Source organism: Melospiza melodia, chromosome 19 (genome assembly GCF_035770615.1).
Source record: "Melospiza melodia melodia isolate bMelMel2 chromosome 19, bMelMel2.pri, whole genome shotgun sequence".
Lineage (NCBI taxonomy): Eukaryota > Metazoa > Chordata > Aves > Passeriformes > Passerellidae > Melospiza > Melospiza melodia.
Genome location: NC_086212.1, coordinates 12,885,512 through 12,907,890, shown reverse-complemented (window position 1 = coordinate 12,907,890; position 22,379 = coordinate 12,885,512). Strand labels below are relative to the sequence as shown.

Here is a 22,379-nt window from a genome sequence, read left to right as displayed (position 1 = left end):
CACGAATAGGCTGCCTGTGCAAAAATCCATCGTTTAAATAAAAGTCTTGAATGGGTTTGGGCTCCCACTGGCACTGAAATTCCTGCCTTGCAGCCTGACAGCACAGCTGTAATACAATATTCTGGGATTACAAATAAGCAATCAGCAAGTTTATTTATGCCACCAGAGTCAGAGGTGTTTTATAGCTTCACTTGATTATCTGGCAAATAAGCTTCTTTTTTAAAAAATGGGAGTCTGTTTGTTGGCCTTTGGCAAAAATAATACTCCTTTAAAAAAAGCTTTCATGTACATTTTTAAATATAGAGGAGGTCTTTACCAGTTTTTATTAGTAAATATATTTGAACTATTAATACAAAGTGGGTTTTCTCAAACAGCCTGTTAATAAACACTGGGGGGAATGAATATATCTTTGTTGTAAGCTGAAGTTGTTATGGCAGCAGTATCAAACATGCTTAAGAAGGAAACTATTGTTGTTTTGACGTTCTTTGTGTTAAGTATGATTAGATTAAAATCACCTTTTGTTCTGGATAAAATTGCTTTCAGCAAACAAGCAAATCCAAGCTCAGGTGGGCAAAAAGTGGGCCCTTAATTGGCGCTGGCTTGCTAATGAGACATAATTGTGGTTCAGGGTTTGTTTTTCATTCTTTGCTTCATCACAGGTAGATATAAACCTTGCCAGACTCTGCTTTTTCTTGAAGTAATGATAATTTGTCAGGCTGTCTTTCTTTCAGATGAGGTTCTGGGCTAAAGAACCAGTAGCCATTGAAGTTAAATCAACTAACCATAGCGCTTTTGGTTGCCAGATCTTTAGCCAGCAGCGCTCACTCCTTATGGCATAAAATGCTGCTTGACTAACTGCAGCTATTAAATGGCTTAGTTTCAAAGTACACTTAAATATTAATGTTCAAACAGACTTAGTGCTGTGGGCAGCGTTCATATGCTTTGGCAATACCTGTGCCTTACAGTCCTTTCTAGCAAGCAGTGCTGACCGCTGCCCTTCATTCAGGAAACACCAGGTTGAAGTATTCATGAAGTAAATTGTGCTCTAAGCGTTTCTTGCCCTACTAATCTTGTGATGACATACTGCCTGGTGATAGGGCTGAAATGATATTGTTACCTTTGTAAATAGTTGCATTTATTTCCAGAGTGTTCCTTGGCCCCGTACAAGTAGATCCAGGCTGACAGAGGTCATGGAGCTGCTGACTGGTACAGGCATCCTTGTGGTGTGTGCTGAAAGACATGGTACTCAATGTAGGAAACTGAGATTGGGCTCTAAACCTAATACTGAAAATGGGGAAGGGCTGAATCCAAATGCAGAAAGGTAGAAAAAGCAGAAAATTGTTCGCTCTGATGCTGTTGAAAGGCTCTGTGTAGCTCTTCAGTATAAAATTTAGAGGGAGGTAGCATGTCAGGAATAATATGGTGAATAAGGATGTCTTCTATAATGTGTCCCAGTCACTTTGGGGTTGCAACCATGGCCTGCACTTTCACTTCTTAAGGGTTGAAAACCATTTTATAGAAGCTTTTGTAGCCCCTTGGTTTTGCAGTGAATCTCATAAATTCATTTGGTGCTCTGTTTCAAAATACTGTGCTTGTGTCTCGTTTGAAAAAAATATCAAAGGAGTTTTTCATGCTGGAATTTTTTTTTCACAGCATGTGAACATGAGCAGGGGTTGTCTTTCCTCCCGCCTCGCATCTCCTACAGCAGAGCACACATGCTCCAAAATAGCATCAGCGTGTGCTGTGCTGAAATGCAGCTGTGAGTCGTGGGAGGCAGAACACCATTAGGTGGCTGAAGGTGCCCACTTCTTGCCCTGCTCTCTGGTGCCGTGTGAAATACGAGCTGCACTGGCTTGCCAGTGACTTCCTCCACTTCTTGGTCATTGTAGGGTTGCAAAAAAATTATCCAGCTAAAGGTTTACAGCTCGGCATTCACTGGTAACAAATGGTGAAAAAGAGCGTTGTTGGTATACGTGACATTTACATTTATGTTTCCCTTTCTTCTTTTTTTTTCAATCTAAGAGATGACATTAATCTGCCAAGAATTTGTTACAACATTCGGGGCTCTGACTTTAAGAATTGCTAGATTTAAAGCTGAACAAGGATGTGGAATTGTGCTGCAGGAGCCTCCTGCCCCTCACAGGATGGCTGCCCACCGAGGCTGATCTGTCTTTTCACCATATGTGCCCACCAGGACTAGAGATCGGCTGTTTAATGCCAGCAAGTAAAATTTTGTTAAAATATAGGTATTTTAGGACTGCCCTGGGTTTGTAGTGTTTGAGATGCTGCTGGGGCAGTGTTGCTCAGGAGGGGTGGCACAGATGGGCGGTGGCGGAGGCTGAGGGACATTTTGGTGGCGTTTCTGGAGGTTTGCTCCAGGTTAGGCTGGACTTATGACTCAGCACTCTGTCCGTGCTCCCCAAGTGGCTCCCGGCAGTACTGCCAAGCAGGGATTAGTGCCTGCTAAACTCTGCAGGTCGTGCCAGTTGGAAATGCAGGTTCCTGTCCCCAGTATGTGATCCTGGACCTATGCAATATGTCACTGTGTAGCTTTGCTTTCTGCTAGGGGCACAACAATGAACCAGAGCAATGAACCGATCCTCTCTGCTGCTAACAGAGCCCCTGACCTGGGGCTGTCACCTGTCACTGGCTCAGGGACAAGCCCTGGCTACCTCAGAGCTGCAGCCCAAAGGTGTGGCCCCGGCCTGTGTCGGTGTACTGAGTCAAGGAGTGCATCTGCCGCATTGAAACGTTCAGAATTTAGTGTTTATCCCAGTCCTGTGCAGTTTGTGTTTACATGGTGGGGTGGCCACTCCCTGCTGAGACACTCGGAGCTCCTCCAGGTCAGCCCGAGTGAACTCCAGCCAGATCTGCTCATTGCAGTGAGGGTGTGCAGAGCCTCCTGTGTGTGACAGGAATATCCCCTTCTACCAGATAGCAGGCTAAGGCTCTTCAGTGCAACAGGCCAGTAACATTTGGGATGTGAGATTAGTGTTTGCTGAAGCTGCTGCTGCCAAGTCTCAGAAGAGAGGTTCAGGGCATGTGCACTGTTCACTTACATCTCTGTCCCTGTCCTGATCCACTGGGAATGGTTGAATCACTCCTGCACTGAAGGTATTGGGAGGAATTTGACTTCGTGCTCATTGTCTCCTGTATTGGATAAATAGGAATTTCTAGTCACAGGCCATGTTTAAGAATGTAAAATAGTGACATTATTGTGAGTAGTTGGCTGTTTAGGATAATTAATATGCATCTTTGAAGTTGAATGTTTATATGCTGTTTTCTTTAAACTCTTAAAGGCCTCCTGGTATTCAGAGCAGAATGGCAGCCAGTTCTAGGATTTCTTTACTCTTTGAAGGCTGCTGTGCCAATGGCTGTCTGCTTTCCTGCTGAAAAATGTACCAGCCCTTGCTTCCCTTTGTCTGGCCTGATTCCAAGTCAAGTCATTGTTACCGCATTAAATACGAGTAAACCTTTGCATCTCTCTACATATTTGAATTTAATTATCAAATCATAGTCTTGAAAAGGGGACATAGTATTTAAATAACAGGCAGGCTTCCTAAATCTACACAAATTTATCCTAAAATATATCCCAGTTATCAAAGAAAATCAGTCTTTTTCTGGTGCAGTTAATGATGCACTCACTTTTCTTGCAGCTTAGCTAAAATCAATAACTTATTCTATTAAACATTTGTTTAGTTGCACAGACCTGCTGCATCTCACTGAATTACTCTGATTTCACGTGCTCCATTGGTTTTAGAATTAATTCATCACTTTGCATAGTCTCTTCACTTCAGAAGAGAGGTGTTAAGAGGGGAAAAAACTGGAGGTAAGAGAGGGTAGTGATGCATTGTGCATTTCTTACAACACATCTCTTTTTTGAAAGGTGGAATAAGTTGAAGATTGTGCTTCTCTTGTGCTTTCTTAATCTGCTGATGTCCTGTACAGTAGAGACACAGCACTCAACAGCTCCACTGGGAAATGAGAAGGGAGTTGTACATGTGGGACTAACAGAAATTTGGAACTTTGAATAGGATGGTTGGAGCACCAAAGAACAATTGAGATGTGTGAAGCAGTCAAGGAGGTTTAACTGCATTTTCTGTTAAATTTAATTAATGTATTTAGGTCTCCCAAGACTATTTCCAAAAATACCACAATCTCCTTGAAGGCTTTGGTCAATGTGATTTACGGGTTAAGGACTTTTGAATAATTTTGTACTGCACAGATTTTAAGAATTCCAGTTGAAGTTATGAGCATTAATGGGATCAAAGTATTACTATTTCAGGGAAAGACCTAATGCAGTGACAAAAATTGTTACTTGGCCATTGCTTTTCTTAGTTTTTTGGGATTTTGTGTTTTAAATGTGGTCAACTCATTGCCTTTACTGTACAGAATGGGCCACATACATTCACAACTTCCTGTTCCTTGGGAATCCTGTGTTTGTCCATGGATTTTCAGCTCACTTTGAGCTATGGAGCTATTGTAATGATACATGAAAAAGTTTTTCAAGTTTGTTATTTAAAGCTCATCAGGATGGCAGCCTGCCAGTCTGATTTGGTTGCTGCGCTGTGACCTCTATTCATCATTTCAGAAGATAGATCTGATAACAGATTATATTGAAAATACAGATGGAAGGGGTGGCTCTCTCAAGTCCTGGGAGCATGGCTATCATGGCAAAATGAAGACACACTTAATGTGTCAGAGTGGATGCAGGTTCACACTGGTACTTAGCAGTAAATTGTATTTACCAGCTGCTGCCCTGCATGCCATGTGCACTGTCCTGTCACCCGTGAAAGGAATATAGAGTAGAAATTTATACAGCAGCTCCTGATAGTGCCTCCTCATTGGAAAATAAATTATTACCTATTTTTCCTCACAGTGCAAGATTCATAAATTAAAAACTTACCAGTACCTGTGTAATGCCTTATTTCTTTTAAAATAGGTTAGCTGCCATTAAATACAAGAGTGAATTCTGTTTAATTGCTCTCTAATTCAGAATTAGGATTGTAAAAATTCAAGTACAAACCTTTAAATAGATTGTCAGATCTGTTTTGAAACTTAGCTGGAAAAAAGGCATCATCACCATAGCAAATGATCCAACTTCATGAGCTCAGGTCAGCTTACATCTATGAACAAATACCCAATTTTAAAAGCAGCTTAATTTGTTCTATGCAGCCAGCTCTGGAAGGTATTGATTGCATCAAATGAGTTTTGGATCAAATGAGCAACTTCTACATATGTTATAACGCAATTTTTGTAGGAAACAGGGCGAGGGAGGGTTTGTCCTGTTGCTGAGTGCCCCTGAGCACAGCTTTCTGCCCAGCTGAGGCCGTGCAGGCATCAAATGACCCTTGCTAATTCTGCCCACATCTTGCAGTCACACTCATTTTCTACTATCTTGTTACCATATTGGTCTTATGTTTGCTGCCTGCTGGGTACAGCTAATAACTACTGAATGCATTTCATAGTTGGTACAATAACAGCCTCTTTACTTTGCCTGTCAGTGTGACTGCTTGGCTTTGAAAGCCTTATTGATGGTGTTTGCAACACTTCTGTTTGTGGTGACAGCTGTTGTTTCAGACTTAAATTCCATCTTTGTGTTTGTAAGAAACGTGATCTTTAACATTATCATCTTGCTGCCGCAGTAGTTGTTTTGTTGGGTTTTTTCTGCAAGTAAATCCTCACTGATGAGGTCAGGAACTCTTCCCAGTCAGAGCCCTCTCCCCTCTAGGTGAGGGACTGGCACTGCTGTGACAGTTCCTGCCACAGCACTGGAGGTCCTTTGTCTTCCTTGTGATGACCAGAGGCAGAAAGGAAGCTTATTTTATATTCATATATGAATATTTAACTACCAGTTTGTCCGAGCTAGGGGTTAGATTCATGCTAAGTCTTTTCCTCTGGCATTTGACCCAGTATTTTTTCAATATATAAACTCTTTCAGTGCTCTGCTGACCAGGATGTAGAGCCATGTAAGTTATTTTCTGAGATGCCTGGGATGTTGTTGAGTTTAAAATTTGGCCTGCTCGGCAGCCTTTTGTAAGGAGGGATTTGTGCCATGGGTCTGGAGCAGCTGTCCCAGTCCTTGGTGTCCCTGGCAGTGTGTGCACAGCAAATCCCCATTGCCCTGTGGGATTCAGGGCTGCACACCTGCCCTGAGTGTGGCTCTGTGTTCACACCAGCAGCACCCACCAGCCTGAGGATGCTCTGTTCTTTCTCTGTTAGAGCTGTTCTGAAAATTGCTCAGTTCAGCTGGAATTCTCGTGGCCTCAAACACATTTGTACAGATTGGGTACTGCTGCTGCCTGCAGTACTTACCCCACGTTTTCATAAATACTTTATGAAAATAATCTCTTTGCTAAACTACTTTAGTGTCTAGTTCTCTGAGTCCCTCATACCATGGTGCATGGATTAAAGATTTTATCATTCTAAATTTAATCCTGTTTTCTTGGTTGGTTTCCACGAGGGGTGGAAAAATGGAGAAGGAGGAGGTTTGCCTGGTGATCCAGTTATTTAGGATGCAGATTATAAAATCATGTAGGTGTGGGGATCACTATGGAGCCAAATCTTATGTTTTTGCAAGCAATTGAAAAGACAAATTAGTTGTGCTTGTAGAAGGCATGTCAAATGACTATGTAATTCTTTTAAGAAAAAAAAATGCACTTTCTTGTTTTTCCCAAGACTGCTACGTTTTTCATCACACTGGTTACCTTCATCCTTGCTGGTGCTTCTGATGTTTCTCCCAGCTGTTCACCCTCCCCCTTGTGCAGTTTCATGTTTGTTGTCTGTTGATATTTGCAGTTAGTGCTTCTTGTGATATGTGAATTAACAATATATTTTGTGTTTTCTCAAAACATTTGCATTTCCTCTGAATTGTGATTTCTTTTCTTCTGGGCTTTCTGTATTTTTACCAGACTAGGAGCAGAGATATAAAGGCAGTAATATTTTTTCCCCCTTAATTTTTGTATAGCTGGTTTTACACTGTGCTTAGTGATGTCATACAGTGGTGCAGATGATCACAGAATCATGGAATTGTTTAGGTTGGAAAAGGCAGAAGTTTAGGCTTGAAGAACACAACTTGACATTTGTTTCTTGTTCTATGCCACACATATAAACTGTCAGATTTTTTTTTTCTGATTATGTTTTCTCTCTGCTGCTGGCTAAATTTCTGATTTTGTTTTGGTTTTTCTTTTTCCTTTTTTTTTCATTTTTTTCTTTTCCTGAGTAGCTCCCTGGAATATATCTTGCTAAGCTCAGGATTCCTTCCTTTTTTGTAGCCATAAATAGTATCCCACTGCCTGTTTTATGTGGCTTGGGTTTTTTAACTTATTAGCAAAGCAGCTATTCTTTGTGCATCCCCTGAATATCTAATTGTGTTTGTTTCTTCTGGTATTTTCGACTTATGCACAGTTTTGCACTTTAAAATATTTGCTCATTTGCTATTTAAGCTGCACATCAAATTTCTCTATTTGAGGAATATATGTGAGAGTAAAATTAGAGCAGTTAAGTTGCTCCTTCCATAACATTTTGATGTGCATTTGAAATGGAGATTAGTGATGAAATTAGACCAGGAAAAAATCACTTTAGAAGAAAAAGTTTAGCTTGGATTGGTGATTAAAATCAGGATGGTTCTTCCAGGGAAACATTTTACATTGATTTCAGTCTTTGGCAGTGTTTTTGTCAGGGAGGTTTGCACATCAAGGCTTCATTGCTGTGTTGCTGCATCCCCACTTCTCCTGGGAGCCAGGGCTTTGTTTTTGTCCTTCCCATAGCCCGTGGATGGAGCTGCAGGCTATGTGCAAAAAGGAGATGTCTTACCTGAGTGAGTCTGGCTACATCATGGTTATTGAAAGAGCTGCAGCTGCTGTCCCAGTGTTTCCTGAGCTGTTTTCATATCTGGACAAAGTTGGCTCCTGTGATATTTGTGTGCAGAATGAGCAAGGTAATACAATCTGTCTGGCACTCGCTCCTGGAAGGATCTGAAAGCACAGCTGAAACAGAGATCCACCTCTGAGAGCTCACCAGGGCTGCTCTCAGTCTCTTGTTCATGCCACTGTGTGCAGAAATCTGGTTTGACTCCATGATGCACAGAAGATATTTCATGTTCTGTGATTTTGTTGCTGAAGTTTGCTATAGGTAATGTTTGGTCATAAAAAAACTCTGAATAGATCAACTGGGGAAAAAACAAATGACATTGGTACCAAAATTATATGAAGGACATATTCTTCTATTTCTCTTGGCAAGCTTATGTGTGGCCTCTCAGTTCTTACAGCTGTGAAGTCAGACTGTTAATGATCCTCTGAGGGATAAAAGGTGACAGAAATTACATACTAACAAATACCCTGAAAATAGTCTTCAGTCTCATGTTTGTTTGGGGTTTGGGCTTTTTTCCCAATTAAGAATGAGGCGTGCTCTGAGAAAAATAGTTTATGCTAGAATAGGCCAGGGAAGGACACTGATTAATCCATCTAAATGGAGTAACTTGCTGCCAACCTTGCTCCAACTTTGGCATCTGAATCATGTAATTTTGTTGGGTTTCTGCACCCTTTTTTTTTCCCCTCTTAGGTCACTTTATTGATTGCATACTTCTTAAAAAATTGCTCCACTGCATCAGCTATTGCATAGGCAGTGATGTAGATGTTGCTTCTATTTTTGTAATATTTTTTCATGCAGGCATCCACTGTTGGATACAGCAGAAGTGGAAGGGACCACTCCCCTCCTGTCACTTTGTTTCAAGGGCTCTTTTGGATGAGGATGTGGGTGCTGGGAGTGAAGATATTGATTCCACAGGGCTGGGGGGTTGTAGCTAGTTCCTTTTAAAATCTGAGCTGAGGTCAAAAGGTTGGCATGTGGTTTACACAAGGATTTTTTAAAAAATAATTACCAAATTTGGGGGATTTGGGCTGTCTCAGTGAGTTACTTGTGAAATCAGATATTTATGCAACACAGGCTTTTCTTGCTTCTGATTTTTTGGCTTCTTTGATTTCAAAAGTTGCGGATGCTCACTTAATTATGAGAGTCTCCAGAGCCAGATGATGATGATGATTAAACCTTGGCACACAGTACTTTTTAAAACACTAATCTTCACAAGATTCTGTGTAATTAGGTAAGTATTCTCCTTACTTGACTGAGAGGGAAACTATAAGGGTCCAAACCTGCTTCTGTTTTGGAGCTGCTGTCAACTCTTAAGGCTCTTAATAGCAGAAGATCAAGCCCTTAAGTGATTTGTCTAAAGACAAGTAAGGTGGTGGGAGAGTTTGATTGGATCTTGGGTGTTGTTGATTTTCAGGCACCTGGCTGATAGCTCAAGATGTCTTGCTTGACATTTCAGCTCTTTTCATTTCAGTGTTTATCTTCAAAGGTCATCGGCTTTATATATGACTTTAAAAGAAGCCTGCAGTAAGTCAGGGTCCTCACCTGTAATTGAGCCCTCTTGCACATCACTGCTGGTTTTATTTTGCCTGTCTCTCTTATTCTGATAGACATCCACAGAAATAAAATGGGAGAGCCCATGGAAATAAAATGAAATCACTTGGTGTTGTCAGGGGCAGTAAAGGAATTGAGAAACCACTCGGATGTGAAGATGAGAAAAGTTGCAGGTGGAAAGACTGAAGTGATCAGATGGAGACAGGGGTATGGTGGCTGTTTGATGGTGCTGACACCTCCTTCTAGAGCAGGGCAAGGGGCATCCCAGTTTGAGGGGCTGGCAGAGCTGGGGGAGGCATTAATGCCATGGGAGAGGGGCCAGTGTAGGTGTAGGGTGGGGAAGGGATGAGTGTCATGTTCAGGCCCCATCCTGTCCCCTCACACAGGGCCAGGGTGACTCTTTCACTGGATTAATTACTGCTGCATGTGGACATCTACCAGTCACATGGAGGATTTGGGCTCTTGAGAATAGTCACAAAACAATTTAAGTTCCCCCTCTATTGCTTTCTACCATCTCCCTTATTAAAGATTCTTCAGTTACCTTTGTATGGCTGATTAATGTGTCAGGTGATTAATGACTTTCATCTGACACATCAGTGGGATTAAACCATGGTGAAATACATCCTTCCCCTCCTATTATTGCATTCCACTGCTTTCCTCAAAGGAAGTACAAGGAGAGGTTATCTCATGAGAGGCTCTGCCTGTATTGCTGGCTATTTCCAATTACCTTGCTGTTGGATACATGTCTGTGGTGAGCTGGAGTTGCAGAAGTTGTTTAGGGCAAGATGCTGAAAGTGCATCTAAAACACCCTGGGAATGGGCAACTGGATAAGAATTTATTCCTAGTCTTGTGGATCAATGGTTGCCAGTTGTATCAAGTATTCCTGCAGTGCTCTTCTTTGGAAAGTTCACTACATTTTTTAGAAATGCCTAGCTTTTAGCAGATGAGAATTTGCATTAAATTTAAGTACAGACAAAATGATGAATGTGCCTTAATTACTTTCAGCAGCTATGCCAGCACTACAAGTGTGACTGCAGCACGTATGCCCAGATGTGCTTGCAAGCTTTAACCTGCAACTGTGAGACCTTAAATTGGCAGAATGCTGTGCAGGAAGATGCAGTTTTCCTGATGCCAGCTCTGAGTGCTGCTGGTTCTGGCTGAAAACTGATTCTCCTTTTTCTCTCCCCACTGCCCCCTCCCTCTCTCTGGTGAGGGATTAATTTCCAGCCCCAGCAGCTCCTGGCTCTGCTCTTGGCCAAGCAGAGGAGCACAGTGCAGCTTGCACAGGCAGCTGGTGGAGTTGGGGGGCCAGACCACCTCCCCTCTCAGCAGTGAGATGGGCTCATGCAGGAATGAAGCAACCCTGTGGGCCAGCTGATGTGTGTAGTTAGTGATAATTGCAGGTACAGATCTGCAGAGACTGTCCCTGCTGGGTTTGAACGTTCCTGCCCAAGCCTGTGCCATCAAAGCTTTCCCTCTGCTGGCACTGATGCTGAATTCCTTCATGTGCCAAACAGCATGAGGTCTGATTATTTGCCATACCAAAGCATGGAATTTTGGTTAAGGTGAGGATGGTTGTGTTCAGATGTAGTACAAATGATGGGGCTGTGTTAACGTGGTTTCTCTGAGGAGTGAGTGGCAAGGAACTCACGGTGAGTACTGTGCTCATCAAAAAGTTATCAGCCTGAATTTGCTGAAACAATTATGGGCAATTTCTATTGCAGTGAGGGTTATTTAAAATTTAAATAGAGTTGACATCATGGTCTTTTGACCTAATTCCCAGACTTTTTTATCATTACTAAGATGGTGTGGGATATTACAGTACCATACACTGCAGCACGGCTCTCTAAAGAAAGGTTGATACAGCACTCGTGTTTGAATAGGAAATGGACTGTAAAATTCTGAGGTAACATTGTGATCTTCAAATGTGAAGGGTTGGATTTGTGGGTGAAAAGCCACAGTTCAGTAACAACCCTGCTGAAAAGTAGTCCTATGAAAAACCAGGATACCTCTTCCTATTTGTTGTTTTATGAGTATAGAAGGTGATATTTCTTTTTCTTTCAGTAGTACTGCTAGTTTGTGTATCACTAGATGCCCACTTTGCATTAACATGAGTTGACTTTATTTTGGCAGGAGAAAGTCACCAAGCCCTTGTGGAGTATTTCAGACTTTCAGCACCAAATTCAATTTACTACATTCTTCCATGCTCCCATGACACCCCCATGTCAGATGATGCATGTACAGACCCTGTTTCCCATAACTTTGTCCTTGGGATGACACCAGTGGCATTCTTCTCATGATCTTTAAAAAACATGTGAGAAAAACAGTTGGGATGATTTTAAAGAGCAAATTGTCATTTGGAAAGCACCCTGCCTTAGTATCAGTTCCACTTACCTAGAAATATTATTATAAGCAATCAAAAAAAAACATTCAAAACAAAATAATGTGATTAAGTTAGGATTGTGGGTTTTAAGAGTCAATCTTCACTTGTTGCATTCACCCAAGGACCATCCAGATGCACCAGTCTGGCTTCACTGCTCTCAGCCCACCTTGGGAGTACAAGCATTGTCCAGATGTTGCATAAATTTGTATCAATAGTTCATCCACTCGTAATGAGGACAAAGTTACCAGAAAGATTGTAGTGTTTTCTCTTCCTGTATTTGGGTAGGATTCCCAAAGTCCCAATGCCTTGCATTGAAAAATGAAGCTGCAGGGTTGATGTGCATCTCACATGACTGTCAAAACCCACACCAGCTTTATCTGCAGTGCTCAAATCCAGATGCTGGAAAGCAAAGGTGTATTTCCAGTGCAGAATTACCTTGTGTCTCTCCTGGAATAAGTTCTCCCACATACACCAACCTCCCCAAAAACCTGTAACCTTGGCTGTAGTAATCCAACTACAGGCAACCAAGATTTCATTTCAGCCCGAGCTGGCAGTCCATGGGCCTTGCTCTTAAAAGGCAGGCCAACCAAGTGATAATATTTCACTGCCATGCCCCAGTTACCCCTGAGTAATACCCTGTGGTCTGTTTATTTTTTTCTTCAGGAGACCTTAATTGGCACGTTAATCCTGCATTTGTCTGCTGTGTTTTGCTTTGCTGCAGAGTTTGAGCAGCAGGGCCATAAGAATGAGTGTGCTTGCCCACAGGTTTGCTGGAAGCAGATGTCAACCTTCTAGTACAGTTGTGGTGGCTGTAAAATCTGTAATTTGGGGGAAATGTAGCTAAAGAAAATGTTTAGGGTTTAGTGGACAGAACAGAAGAGGAAACACCAAGCAGACAAGAAGAAATGAGTTCCGTCTGCTGAAAGGTTTTGCTGCCAAATATTTTGGTGTGATCTATGTTAGCAATAAGTAATTCCATTTGGAAATTATTTTCCACACAGAATTGTTGTCATATTACAGTTTCAAACAGCAGCTCTGTGCTGGGGCACACAAATCCCGCACACATTCGTGGATCAGCCAAGTCAAAACATGGTATTTCCCCCAGGAAATCTATCCCAGCATGCAGACCAGTAAAGCACTGCTGAGGATGCAGCTGCAGATGAAGGGCTTTGTACAGCCAACCCTCCCCCTGTGCTGGAACAACTCAAGCTGTAATTTTTTTAGTAAAGACACATCCTTATTGCATAGGCATCCTATAATTTCTTCTGAAACGTTTGATTTCTCCCCGTTAGGTCTGTTTTGAAGATCTGCTACTGTCGTTACACACCTAAATGTTTGCTGGATTTTTCTGACGATTTGGCTTATTTTAACTTCTTTAACAACTCATGGCTGCTTCTGGCCAGTTATTTTCCATTAGCTTAAAGTCTCTCCCTGCATGCAGAACACAGAGAAAACTTTACAGCTGTGTTTCATTCTCTTTCACGTCTCAGTGTTTCACCAGGCACAGGTCTAGTGAAACCTTTGCCATGGGATCTGAAAATTTTATTACTTCAGATTTTTTAGCTCCCATTGCATGGCCAAGCTGGTCTGCTCAGGGTGCAGACAGAAGTGGTGCTGCCTTGTTGCCTGGTTGGGGTTATTATGTGTGTGATTCTTTTGAGGTTTTCCCCCTTCTAATTACTTTAAACAAATTGGATCAAGGATAGAAGTTGCAGGACTGTAGTACTGTTACAGCTGCATTAAATATTGTTTTAGGAGACAAATTTGTGTAGAATAAGAAGCAAACTTAAATTACATCAAGGCATCCATGCTGGCAGAGGAGGGTGGTGGAATGCTGCCTGCCAGTATTTTTATTATCATCATCATTCACCCTTTTTCAATTTGAGGGTTGCCATTTCTGCAAGGAAAAGTTTGATGCTTTTTTTGGACTAATTTACTTTTACTCCTGAGGACAAATGAAGATATTTTATTCAGGCCTCAAATTAATCACTTCTATGGAGAAGACAGTTTATCAAAGTGTGGTTATATTTCTTTTAATTTTACTTCTTTACCATCTGTGAAGCACTGTAGTTGTGTGCTACCTGTCTGATTTATCAGTGTCTTGTAGGAAATCAGCCTGAGGGATTTGGGAGTTTCAATTAGGTGGTGAGCCTGAGAGAAAAGGATTTGCCTGCACTTGGTTTTGCAGAACTTGACAATGGTTTGATTTTGGCTTTGCTAATATGGAAATTTTCACCAGTGCTCTCAATGTCTAAAAATTTTCCTATTTCCACATGGTTATTTCCTGTCCTGGGCGAGGCAGGCTACTTTATTTCATTTGCTTTAAAATTTCTAGTTGCCAAGACAGTTTATAAAAAAATAAAAGAACTTGGTAGGCAAAAGGAGATGCACTCTGTGTGCTTGTCTTGCTGGTTTTGAAATGGCATTCCTGAAAACCTGGAGGAATCCTGGCTCTGTGGAGGTCCAGCTTCATGTGCAGATGGATCTGGGGTAGTCCTTGGTTAACAAACTGTGCTGTACTCACTGCTTACACCTACAGCATGGCTGTATGTGGTGTCTCTGCTAGCCTGGGCTTCTGGGACTGGAATGGAGCAACTGTGACACAGCAGGGAATTTGGCATCCTTTGAATGCCATGTTGTGGTGTTGGTACCATGTGTGGATGATTTCCCCCTTTTGTTTTGCTGTTAATGATGAGCTCTTGGGCTGGGGCCTGGCTGCAGCCTCAGCTTTGCGTGCACGATTATCTGGACGTGCTGCAGATGGAAATTGAACATCTAATTACTTTATAAGATTTGTGAACAGAGATTTAGAGCCTGCTTAGCCTCTGCTTGAAAAGTGCTTTCTGTGTGATTTCAAGTCTGCTTTTGCTCTCCTCCCCAGGTCCTTTCACAGATGTGGTCACTACAAACCTGAAGCTCGGCAACCCCACGGACAGAAATGTGTGCTTCAAAGTTAAGACCACAGCACCACGTAGATACTGTGTAAGGCCCAACAGTGGAATTATCGATGCAGGAACATCAATTAATGTTTCTGGTAAGCCATTCAAGCAGTTCTTTGCTGATTGAAAATAGCTTCTTATGATCAATTATTTCTTGGAATGCCTTCCAGCCTGAAAGTATTTTGGTGAATCCAAGAGGTTGTTTTCATGAAGAAGCAGCCATTTCATCTATCCTTACTTCCCTTTCTCCTGGTCTAGCAGGAACAAGTTTGGTCTTCTTGTTTCAGAGAGGAAAAAGGCAGAAATACACAAATGATTAATATGGTTCATTAACAGCCTCAGCCAGCGTATCCAGACCAGTCCTGCTGCAGCCCTGCCCTCCCTGTGGGATTATTTTTGTACTGTTAGTTTTTTGCCAGCTTATCTTCCTGAACCAGCTCACCACGGGGTCAAACAAGTGCTTGGTTGAGCACATTGAGGGAGGAATAAAACTGGGTGGATGGTAGCCACTGGTTTGGGCTGGTGTGGGCTGATGCCAAACTGCCTTTGATTTAACCAACAGTGAAAACATTTACTTTCAAACCATGCTTGTTTTGTGTGCCTTGAAGATTCAGTATCCTTTGGTGTTAAAAATGTCAAATGACTAAATCTTTGCTGTTGCATGGGAAAAGTTAATGATTTTCTCTAATGAGTCAGTAGCTCTTCACTTGCCTAAGTTTGGTAATGGAAAGACAAAGGAGTGGCTTACTTTGAAAGCATAAAGAGCTGAGTATTCTTACAAACAGTATCTGTGTGTTATTAACTTACTGATAATATATTCTCTCAATAACTTCTCTGATGCATGTTCTTAATAAAGAATTCTGTCAAAGGATGTAGTTGTGGCATATTGGATGAATGAGGTCAGACTTGAGTTAAGAAAATTATTCCTGTAAACCTGAAGATTCAGATTTGCTTTGCTATTCCTAAAAAAATTAATATTGGCATGATAAGAAATATTATTGATAGGTTATACAGTTTGCTCCTACCAGCCTCTTTTAGCCTGGGATAAAATTTTGGGATGCCAAAACCAATGCTTTTTACTTGAAAAAAATTAACATGTAAAAATTGACTTCAGTTTCTTACTTAATAAAATTCAAAATATTTAAACACCTCACCCTTAGAGAGAGCTTGCTTCAACAAAATAAAAATTGATCCTAAAACCACTTTGCACTGTAAAATTAAGCAACTCTCATCCTATGAGTCTTCTTATACATGCCCGTATTTGCACACTCATTGATCTGTTGTCTTTGGGATTTCTGTGGTGTCAAATTGAGTGTGCAAAGGGCTGCAGGATTGTGCCTCCCTTGCAGTTAATCCCCGGGGAATGGCAGTGGGGAGGTAACCAGGGAGTGGTGGCAGCTCCAGGTGGGGCAGCCAAAGCACTTGTGCTTCAGGAGAGGGCCAGCACTACCCAGTGAGCTCTGGAATGACTAATATGTAAATGGAAAAGCTCTCTGGAGAGAAATGGAGATTTTTAAAAGTCGGAACAATTCCCAAGTAAAGCTGTCTGTCATCTATACTAGCTGCAGGCAAGCATATCAAATGCACTAAAATCAATGAAATGATAATGAAAATTAGCATGGTTTCTAGCTACAAATTATCTTCGTGCTATAAAGATGTGGATGCTTTTCATCTTGCAGATGAACTTTGAAAATTAAAAGCCTACTTCCTTTGCAGGCTCTTACCAGGCTTTTTGAAATGTTGTCTTGATCTCAGTGTTGAGTTCTGCTCACAAGTGCCCCTTAGCTCCACCCTGAGCAAATACAGTGCAGGCAACATCTCTTGTTGTGCTGCCAGCATCTTTATTTCCAGCCTGGCCCTTCCCTGTGGCACACCAGCTACAGTGTGGATCTTATGAGTAAAGTATCCCCTTATGAGACTGCTGTGCTAACCCTGAGCTGTGCTCTGCTCTTGCTTACACAGCTTTAAGAATTTCCCTTTTCTGATAACCTTATTTGTAGTGATTTATGATTTGGTTAGTGTGGAAAATGGCTGTGGTATATTTAATCACAAGCTCACATGTGTGTTCTAATATTTCCATGCTGATATTAAGAGTAGTAATAAATAACAATCTTAAATTGTCAGTCCTTATATTAACATTGTATTTTAAAATGTAAGTAGCACACTTTCATTGTTCCTTAGGTAATAGATAAGCTCCTTCAAACCATGTGTGGGACCTGATTTTGGTCTTGGGGATGGCAGTGTCTTTGGTTTTGATCAGCAGATGGGATCCTTTGGATGGGAGGCATCAAAGAGGGGACTGTTATTAACTTGCAAAATAAAATTGTTTTCAGATTCACAGAAAGGGAGGAAGATGTGTTTAACCTTTACTTTGGAGTAATATTGCTCGAGAACAAAAGACTGACTTTGGAGTTAATGAAGTGAAAAATAAATAGAATTTGTTTCTTTGCCTCTAAATCAGTTATCTTTTCAGTCATTTAATTCAAGTCTTGCACAGGGGCATAAAAATAGGACTTGAATAAATAGGACTTGAATTCCTTCAAACCTAGTGAAAATACTACTGATGGGAAATTATTTAAAATATAGTTAATACAGTAACTTCTGGACACTTAAGCTAATTGGGTTGTGTTTACTAAATGCAATCTGTTCCCTTCACAGCCACTGATAGCCCTGCACTGGTGCTGCACCTTGTCTCCAAAAAATCAGTGCCTCAGCATTTGTTAGTCTAGAATAGAGAATATTATTGCCTGGAGCTGGATTTGGGGCAGCCTCTTCCTTCTTGCTCTGTAGTAACCAGATGCCTTTGTTATATTCCTGTGAAACTGTGCCTGTACTGTTTTGCTGTGAGTGTATGAGAAGATATTTTGCTCTAAGAAGCAGCAGTTCCACTTTATTTCACATTAATATGATGGCTCATTTAAAGACTTAACAAAATGCTAGGAAAATAAAGCTCACTTTAATCTAGTGGAGTCTCAAATGCTGCCTTCTTATGCCATATCACAGCTTTTGCTAAATACCAGCATTTGAGGTCCTGTCAGCATGTGCTGCCTGCTGGGAAGTCAGGTTTGGAGCCCGTGTTTTCACCTGTTATATAATGGCATGTAATTTTAACAGCTGAGTTTATGTAACTGTCGGGGAGCTGTGTGAGCTCTGTCATCTGATTCCATTGCACTGGGGCTGCAGTGCTGGGAAAGCACCACTTGCACACATTGCTGCTCAGCACCTCTGACTCCAGCACAGAGAGCTGATTTTGTGCCTTTGAAACCTAAATAAAAGCCGTGAATGGATTACAAAGGAGAAGTGAAGGAATGCCAGCAGATGCTGGTGAGCCTGCAGTGGATGGATCAGGAGGAGAGAGGAATTGCAGATGGCACCATCTGTGCTCAGTGTCCCACTGAAGAGAGCAGTCTGAACACGCCTCCTGGGAGGGAGGAGCAGCTGAGTTTGAGCTTTCCTGACTTTGGAAAGGCAGGAATGGAGCTGCAGCCCTGTGCTCTGCAGTCACAGTGGGTCTGCCCCATTCCCTCAGGCACTGACTGTGTCCCATCCACTGCTGCATTCCCAAGCTTTCCTTGGCAGGAAACTCCTGTGCCCTGCTCTGGGTTGTCTGCTTTAAAATTCTATCTTGATCTTCACTAATTCAACACTTCTTAGTGACATTGAAATATTTACAGAAATTTTATGTTTATTAATGAGAACATGGAACAAGGTGGGATGGTGCAATGGATTCTGCTCGTTTCTGCAGATGTGAGTGTCCTTTGCTCACCTCTGCCAGAGCTGATGGAATTCCACAAGGATCTTGAGGCTTGCCCCTGTTTCTGGTTGGGGTATTTTATGTGATATAAGTGTGGTAGATTTGATCCGTCCAGACCATGAAGAATTCCATGCAGTGCCATTTGGGGAAATGATTTATAAAGGTAGCAAAGAACAAATAAATTGACAGTCTGTTCATTGAGCTGCTTAAGAATGAACAGTGATGTGGATGGAAATGTGAAAGCAGGGAGCTACTAGTGATGTTTCTTGAGAGTGATTTTTGGTTCCAGTCTTGTTTGATGCTTTTACAAGCAATTCTGGAACAAAGAGTACACTAAAAACTCTGATGATGTTGTAGAGTTGAGAGATTGAAGATAAACAGCAGAATTAGGTGTCCTTGAAGGCTACAGTAAGAGAAGTGGGATGAGTTTCATTAGAAAAACTGCAGAATCACATATTTGGAGAATAAAATGCTCTGGCTACAGTTGCAGGCTTGTTGAATGAAGGGGCCTGATTGGGGTGAGCAAGATAATAGAAATAATAATAATAATAATAATAATAATAATAATAATAATAATAATAATAATACTACATAATGTGGCTGTGAGGAAGGCAGATGTAGCACCGTACATCTGGATAAGGGAAGAGGTGAGAGGGCATCAATGCTGTGCTTCAAGGCTCTAGTAAAGTTTCCTGCACGTGTAATTAGAGGAGCTCACACCAAAACAGGTGCAGAGGATGAATGGGGAGCCTGGCCTGGAGAGAACCCACCAAGTCTGGCTTAGGTTTACCACTGGGCCAGGAGCTGCTGTGATTGATGGCCTGGAGGGCACCAGAAGTAAATGACTCTTCCCCTTCTCTGCTATTTCAGCATTAGGGCAGTGCTGGTCCAGGACCAAGTAAACAGGCCATTAATAAATTTTGATGGAAACTAGAGGAAGGTTGCTGACTATCTGAGCTGGGAGACTTTTCTGTTCCTTCTGCTCTTGGAAAGGACAGCTAGATCCTAGCAGGTGTTAAAGGGGTTCCCTGCTTCAGATTTCCTCTGTTCTTTGGAAAAGCTGGTCTATTCTAGGAAAACCAGAGGAGTTTAATGCTTCTATCATTGTAACTAACTAATTGTAACTAACTTTGCCAGTGAACTGTTCTATGGAAAAGAAAGAGCACATTGGATGGTCAGTGCCTCTCTACTGAGTATAAAATGTGGGGATGTTGCAGGAATGTGTGAGAAACCCCATGTCCATGGGTCTCTCAGTGACTCTGCAGTTTTTGCTTGTGGTAGAGCAGTGCTGGTGCTCGAGCTGTGGGGTGAGCAGCCTGGGAAGTGGTTGAGGATCTCTGCCTGATGGATGCTGCTGACTGTAAACTTGAAGATCACATTAATAATTTTGTTTTTTAAAACCCTGATTGCTGATGAAAATTGAAACTTCTGACCAGATGGGACCTGTGATGTGATAAGGCATTCTGTAGGAACATACTGCTCACATAATTTTTGCATAAGGTTTGTGATTTCCATTCAGAGCAAAGGAGCCACATTCTCACTGGCAATTTCTCCAGCAATTAGGGCAATTTTATGGAACTAATCTTTCACAGAAACCCCAATAGTGTGTGGATAAATATTAAAATGGTTTGGTTTCCTCTTGAAAAAAGTACATCTTTTTGAGCTTCCCATCTGGCTTACAAGACATTTGCTGAATAATTTGTGTCAGTGTGGCTTTCATGTATTGATCTAAAAATACAAGTGCTAACAACGCCTGTGCTGTCAAGCCCTCTCTGGCTCTTGTGGTTCAGTGAATGGAGCTGGGAGCAGTGATCATTTGGCATTCCAGGATGGATTCAGCACTGTCCCTTGGGAAATGAGGGTTTTCAAATGAGCTGATAGGTGCACTCAGCAAAGCAAGCTGAAAAAGCCACAACTGTGGAAGTTCCATAAATGCTGAGTAGTTCTGGCTATCCAGTTGCATCTTACAATTGAAATTATTTAAGTGTCTGCTCCAGAGGAGAAAAAACAATGCTGCTGCTTCTCAGTGATGTGTCAGGCAGTGTTGAAATACTGTGCTTTCACAGTGCAGTCACTCCTGTTTGGGAAATAGTTTTAAAGGTAGCCAGTTAATTTGCAAACTTTTATTTTAATAATATCCAACTACTGCAAGGTGAGTTTAAAATGTATAATAATTTTTAAAGCACCTCATCTGAGAGAATTTATTGCCTGCCTTCTCCCTGGGCTTTAACAGGCATGTGGTTGTTGATGGCCACAGACTGTGTGCACAGTAAAGATGGCACAGCCATAACATACCCTGCTCATTAAGGGAGGCAGATTGGTTTGACTTGCCTTCATTTGCAATAAATGGGATTTTGGATATTGCTTTTATACAACAAACCCCTACAATTAGTGCACATGAATTTGGGCACATAATGGTAATAGCACCAGTACTTGAAAATGCTCCTAATTCTTGACCTGCTTCTCTTCTTAGTGATTGAATTGAGGGGCTGAAGTAAGAGAGGTCATGAAATGTGAATTTTTAAAGCTTACACCATTTTTTTCTGTTAGCAGTAATAGCAGTATTTGCAAGCTTTGTTTTCAGTTTGAGGGGGTGGAGGCTTTTTGCAGTGTCTAATAACATGTTTGTGTAAACTGTGCTGCTTATTTCCACATGTTCTGTCTCATGGTGAAGCCAAGCTCATGATTTTTAATGGCCCAGTAGCTGAACATCCAGGTGTTATTTGCAAATGTGGGAGTTCCAAGTGACCACTGTGATTAAAGATTATTCTGTGTAAATGAAATTCCCATCTGTCCCTCTTCAGGTTGCTTTAACCCAAAAGCAAAGTCATGGAAATTCCCAACATTGCTTAAAACAATAAATTAAAGCACACACACTCCCTAAACCGGCTGTTCCTTCCTCGCTTTCTCCAAAGAGAGTAATTTTCTGCATAAGTAAATTTTGGAATGCTTTTTATTTTTTGAGTGAAGAGAAATACATTCCTTGCATACCTTTCATAGGCAAAGTTTGCATCCCATTTAACTATAAACTTCAAGCTATAAATTGGTAACAAACTTTCAGCAACTTATTTGTGGAAGCAAAATACTTGTACTTGATAAATCAAATGCCATGAGACTCTTAAACTTTTCAGAGGAAATTTCCATCCTGAGACTTGAACCTCAAGGTTTACAATGTTTGACTTTGCCTCTGTAGCTTTTCTCGGGCACCATCAGCAATATTGTGTGTACAGCTCATCAGAATGCTCCTTACTCCTGCCCCAAGGATGGAGCAAGACAAAAAGATGCTGTCTTGGAAAATGTTTCCCTCTGTCTCAGAAGATATGTAAATGATCCTATTTCCTATAAATGACTATTGTTATCTTCTATAGCTGTGTACAGAATTATGTGGAGTGATCAGCATTTCCAGAATTCTCAGACCAAAGTCTAGACAGACTGAGGAAATCTGTTTCTCTTGCCTCCTTTCAAAATTCTGGTTTAAAGTAGGTTCCTGATCTCAGCTGCTGCTTTGGTCTTAACAACAGACAACTTGAAACCATTTTAATGTTTGTTTTTCTGGAATCTGGTGACTGTGTCATCAGTGCACGACTGCAGCAGAGCAATGTTAATGCAATGTGTTCTGGGTTTTTTTCTTCCAGTGATGCTACAGCCTTTTGACTATGACCCTAATGAGAAAAGTAAACACAAGTTTATGGTTCAGTCTATGTTTGCTCCAGCTGATACTTCAGATATGGAAGCAGTAGTAAGTATTGAAATTATTTTAAATGGATTTCTTTCTAATTGTAGAATGTTGTAAGTCCTTTGACTGCATTGTTTAAGGGGTGTTGTCAAACCACACTGGAATAGTCATTAAAAGCTTTTCCAGATTTCCATCTCTGCATG

General features: G+C 41.4%; 1 protein-coding gene across 3 annotated transcripts in view; it reads left to right on the top strand.

The window, feature by feature from the left end:
* The window catches only part of VAPB (VAMP associated protein B and C), a 37,339-nt gene that overhangs the window by 1,105 nt on the left and 13,855 nt on the right, over positions 1 to 22,379 (top strand). For all 3 annotated transcript variants that reach the window (XM_063172586.1, XM_063172587.1, XM_063172585.1), the window contains exons 2-3: positions 14,689 to 14,841; positions 22,136 to 22,239. In XM_063172586.1, the coding sequence (XP_063028656.1) occupies positions 14,689 to 14,841; positions 22,136 to 22,239 (257 nt within the window). The remainder of the gene's footprint in view (positions 1 to 14,688; positions 14,842 to 22,135; positions 22,240 to 22,379) is intronic.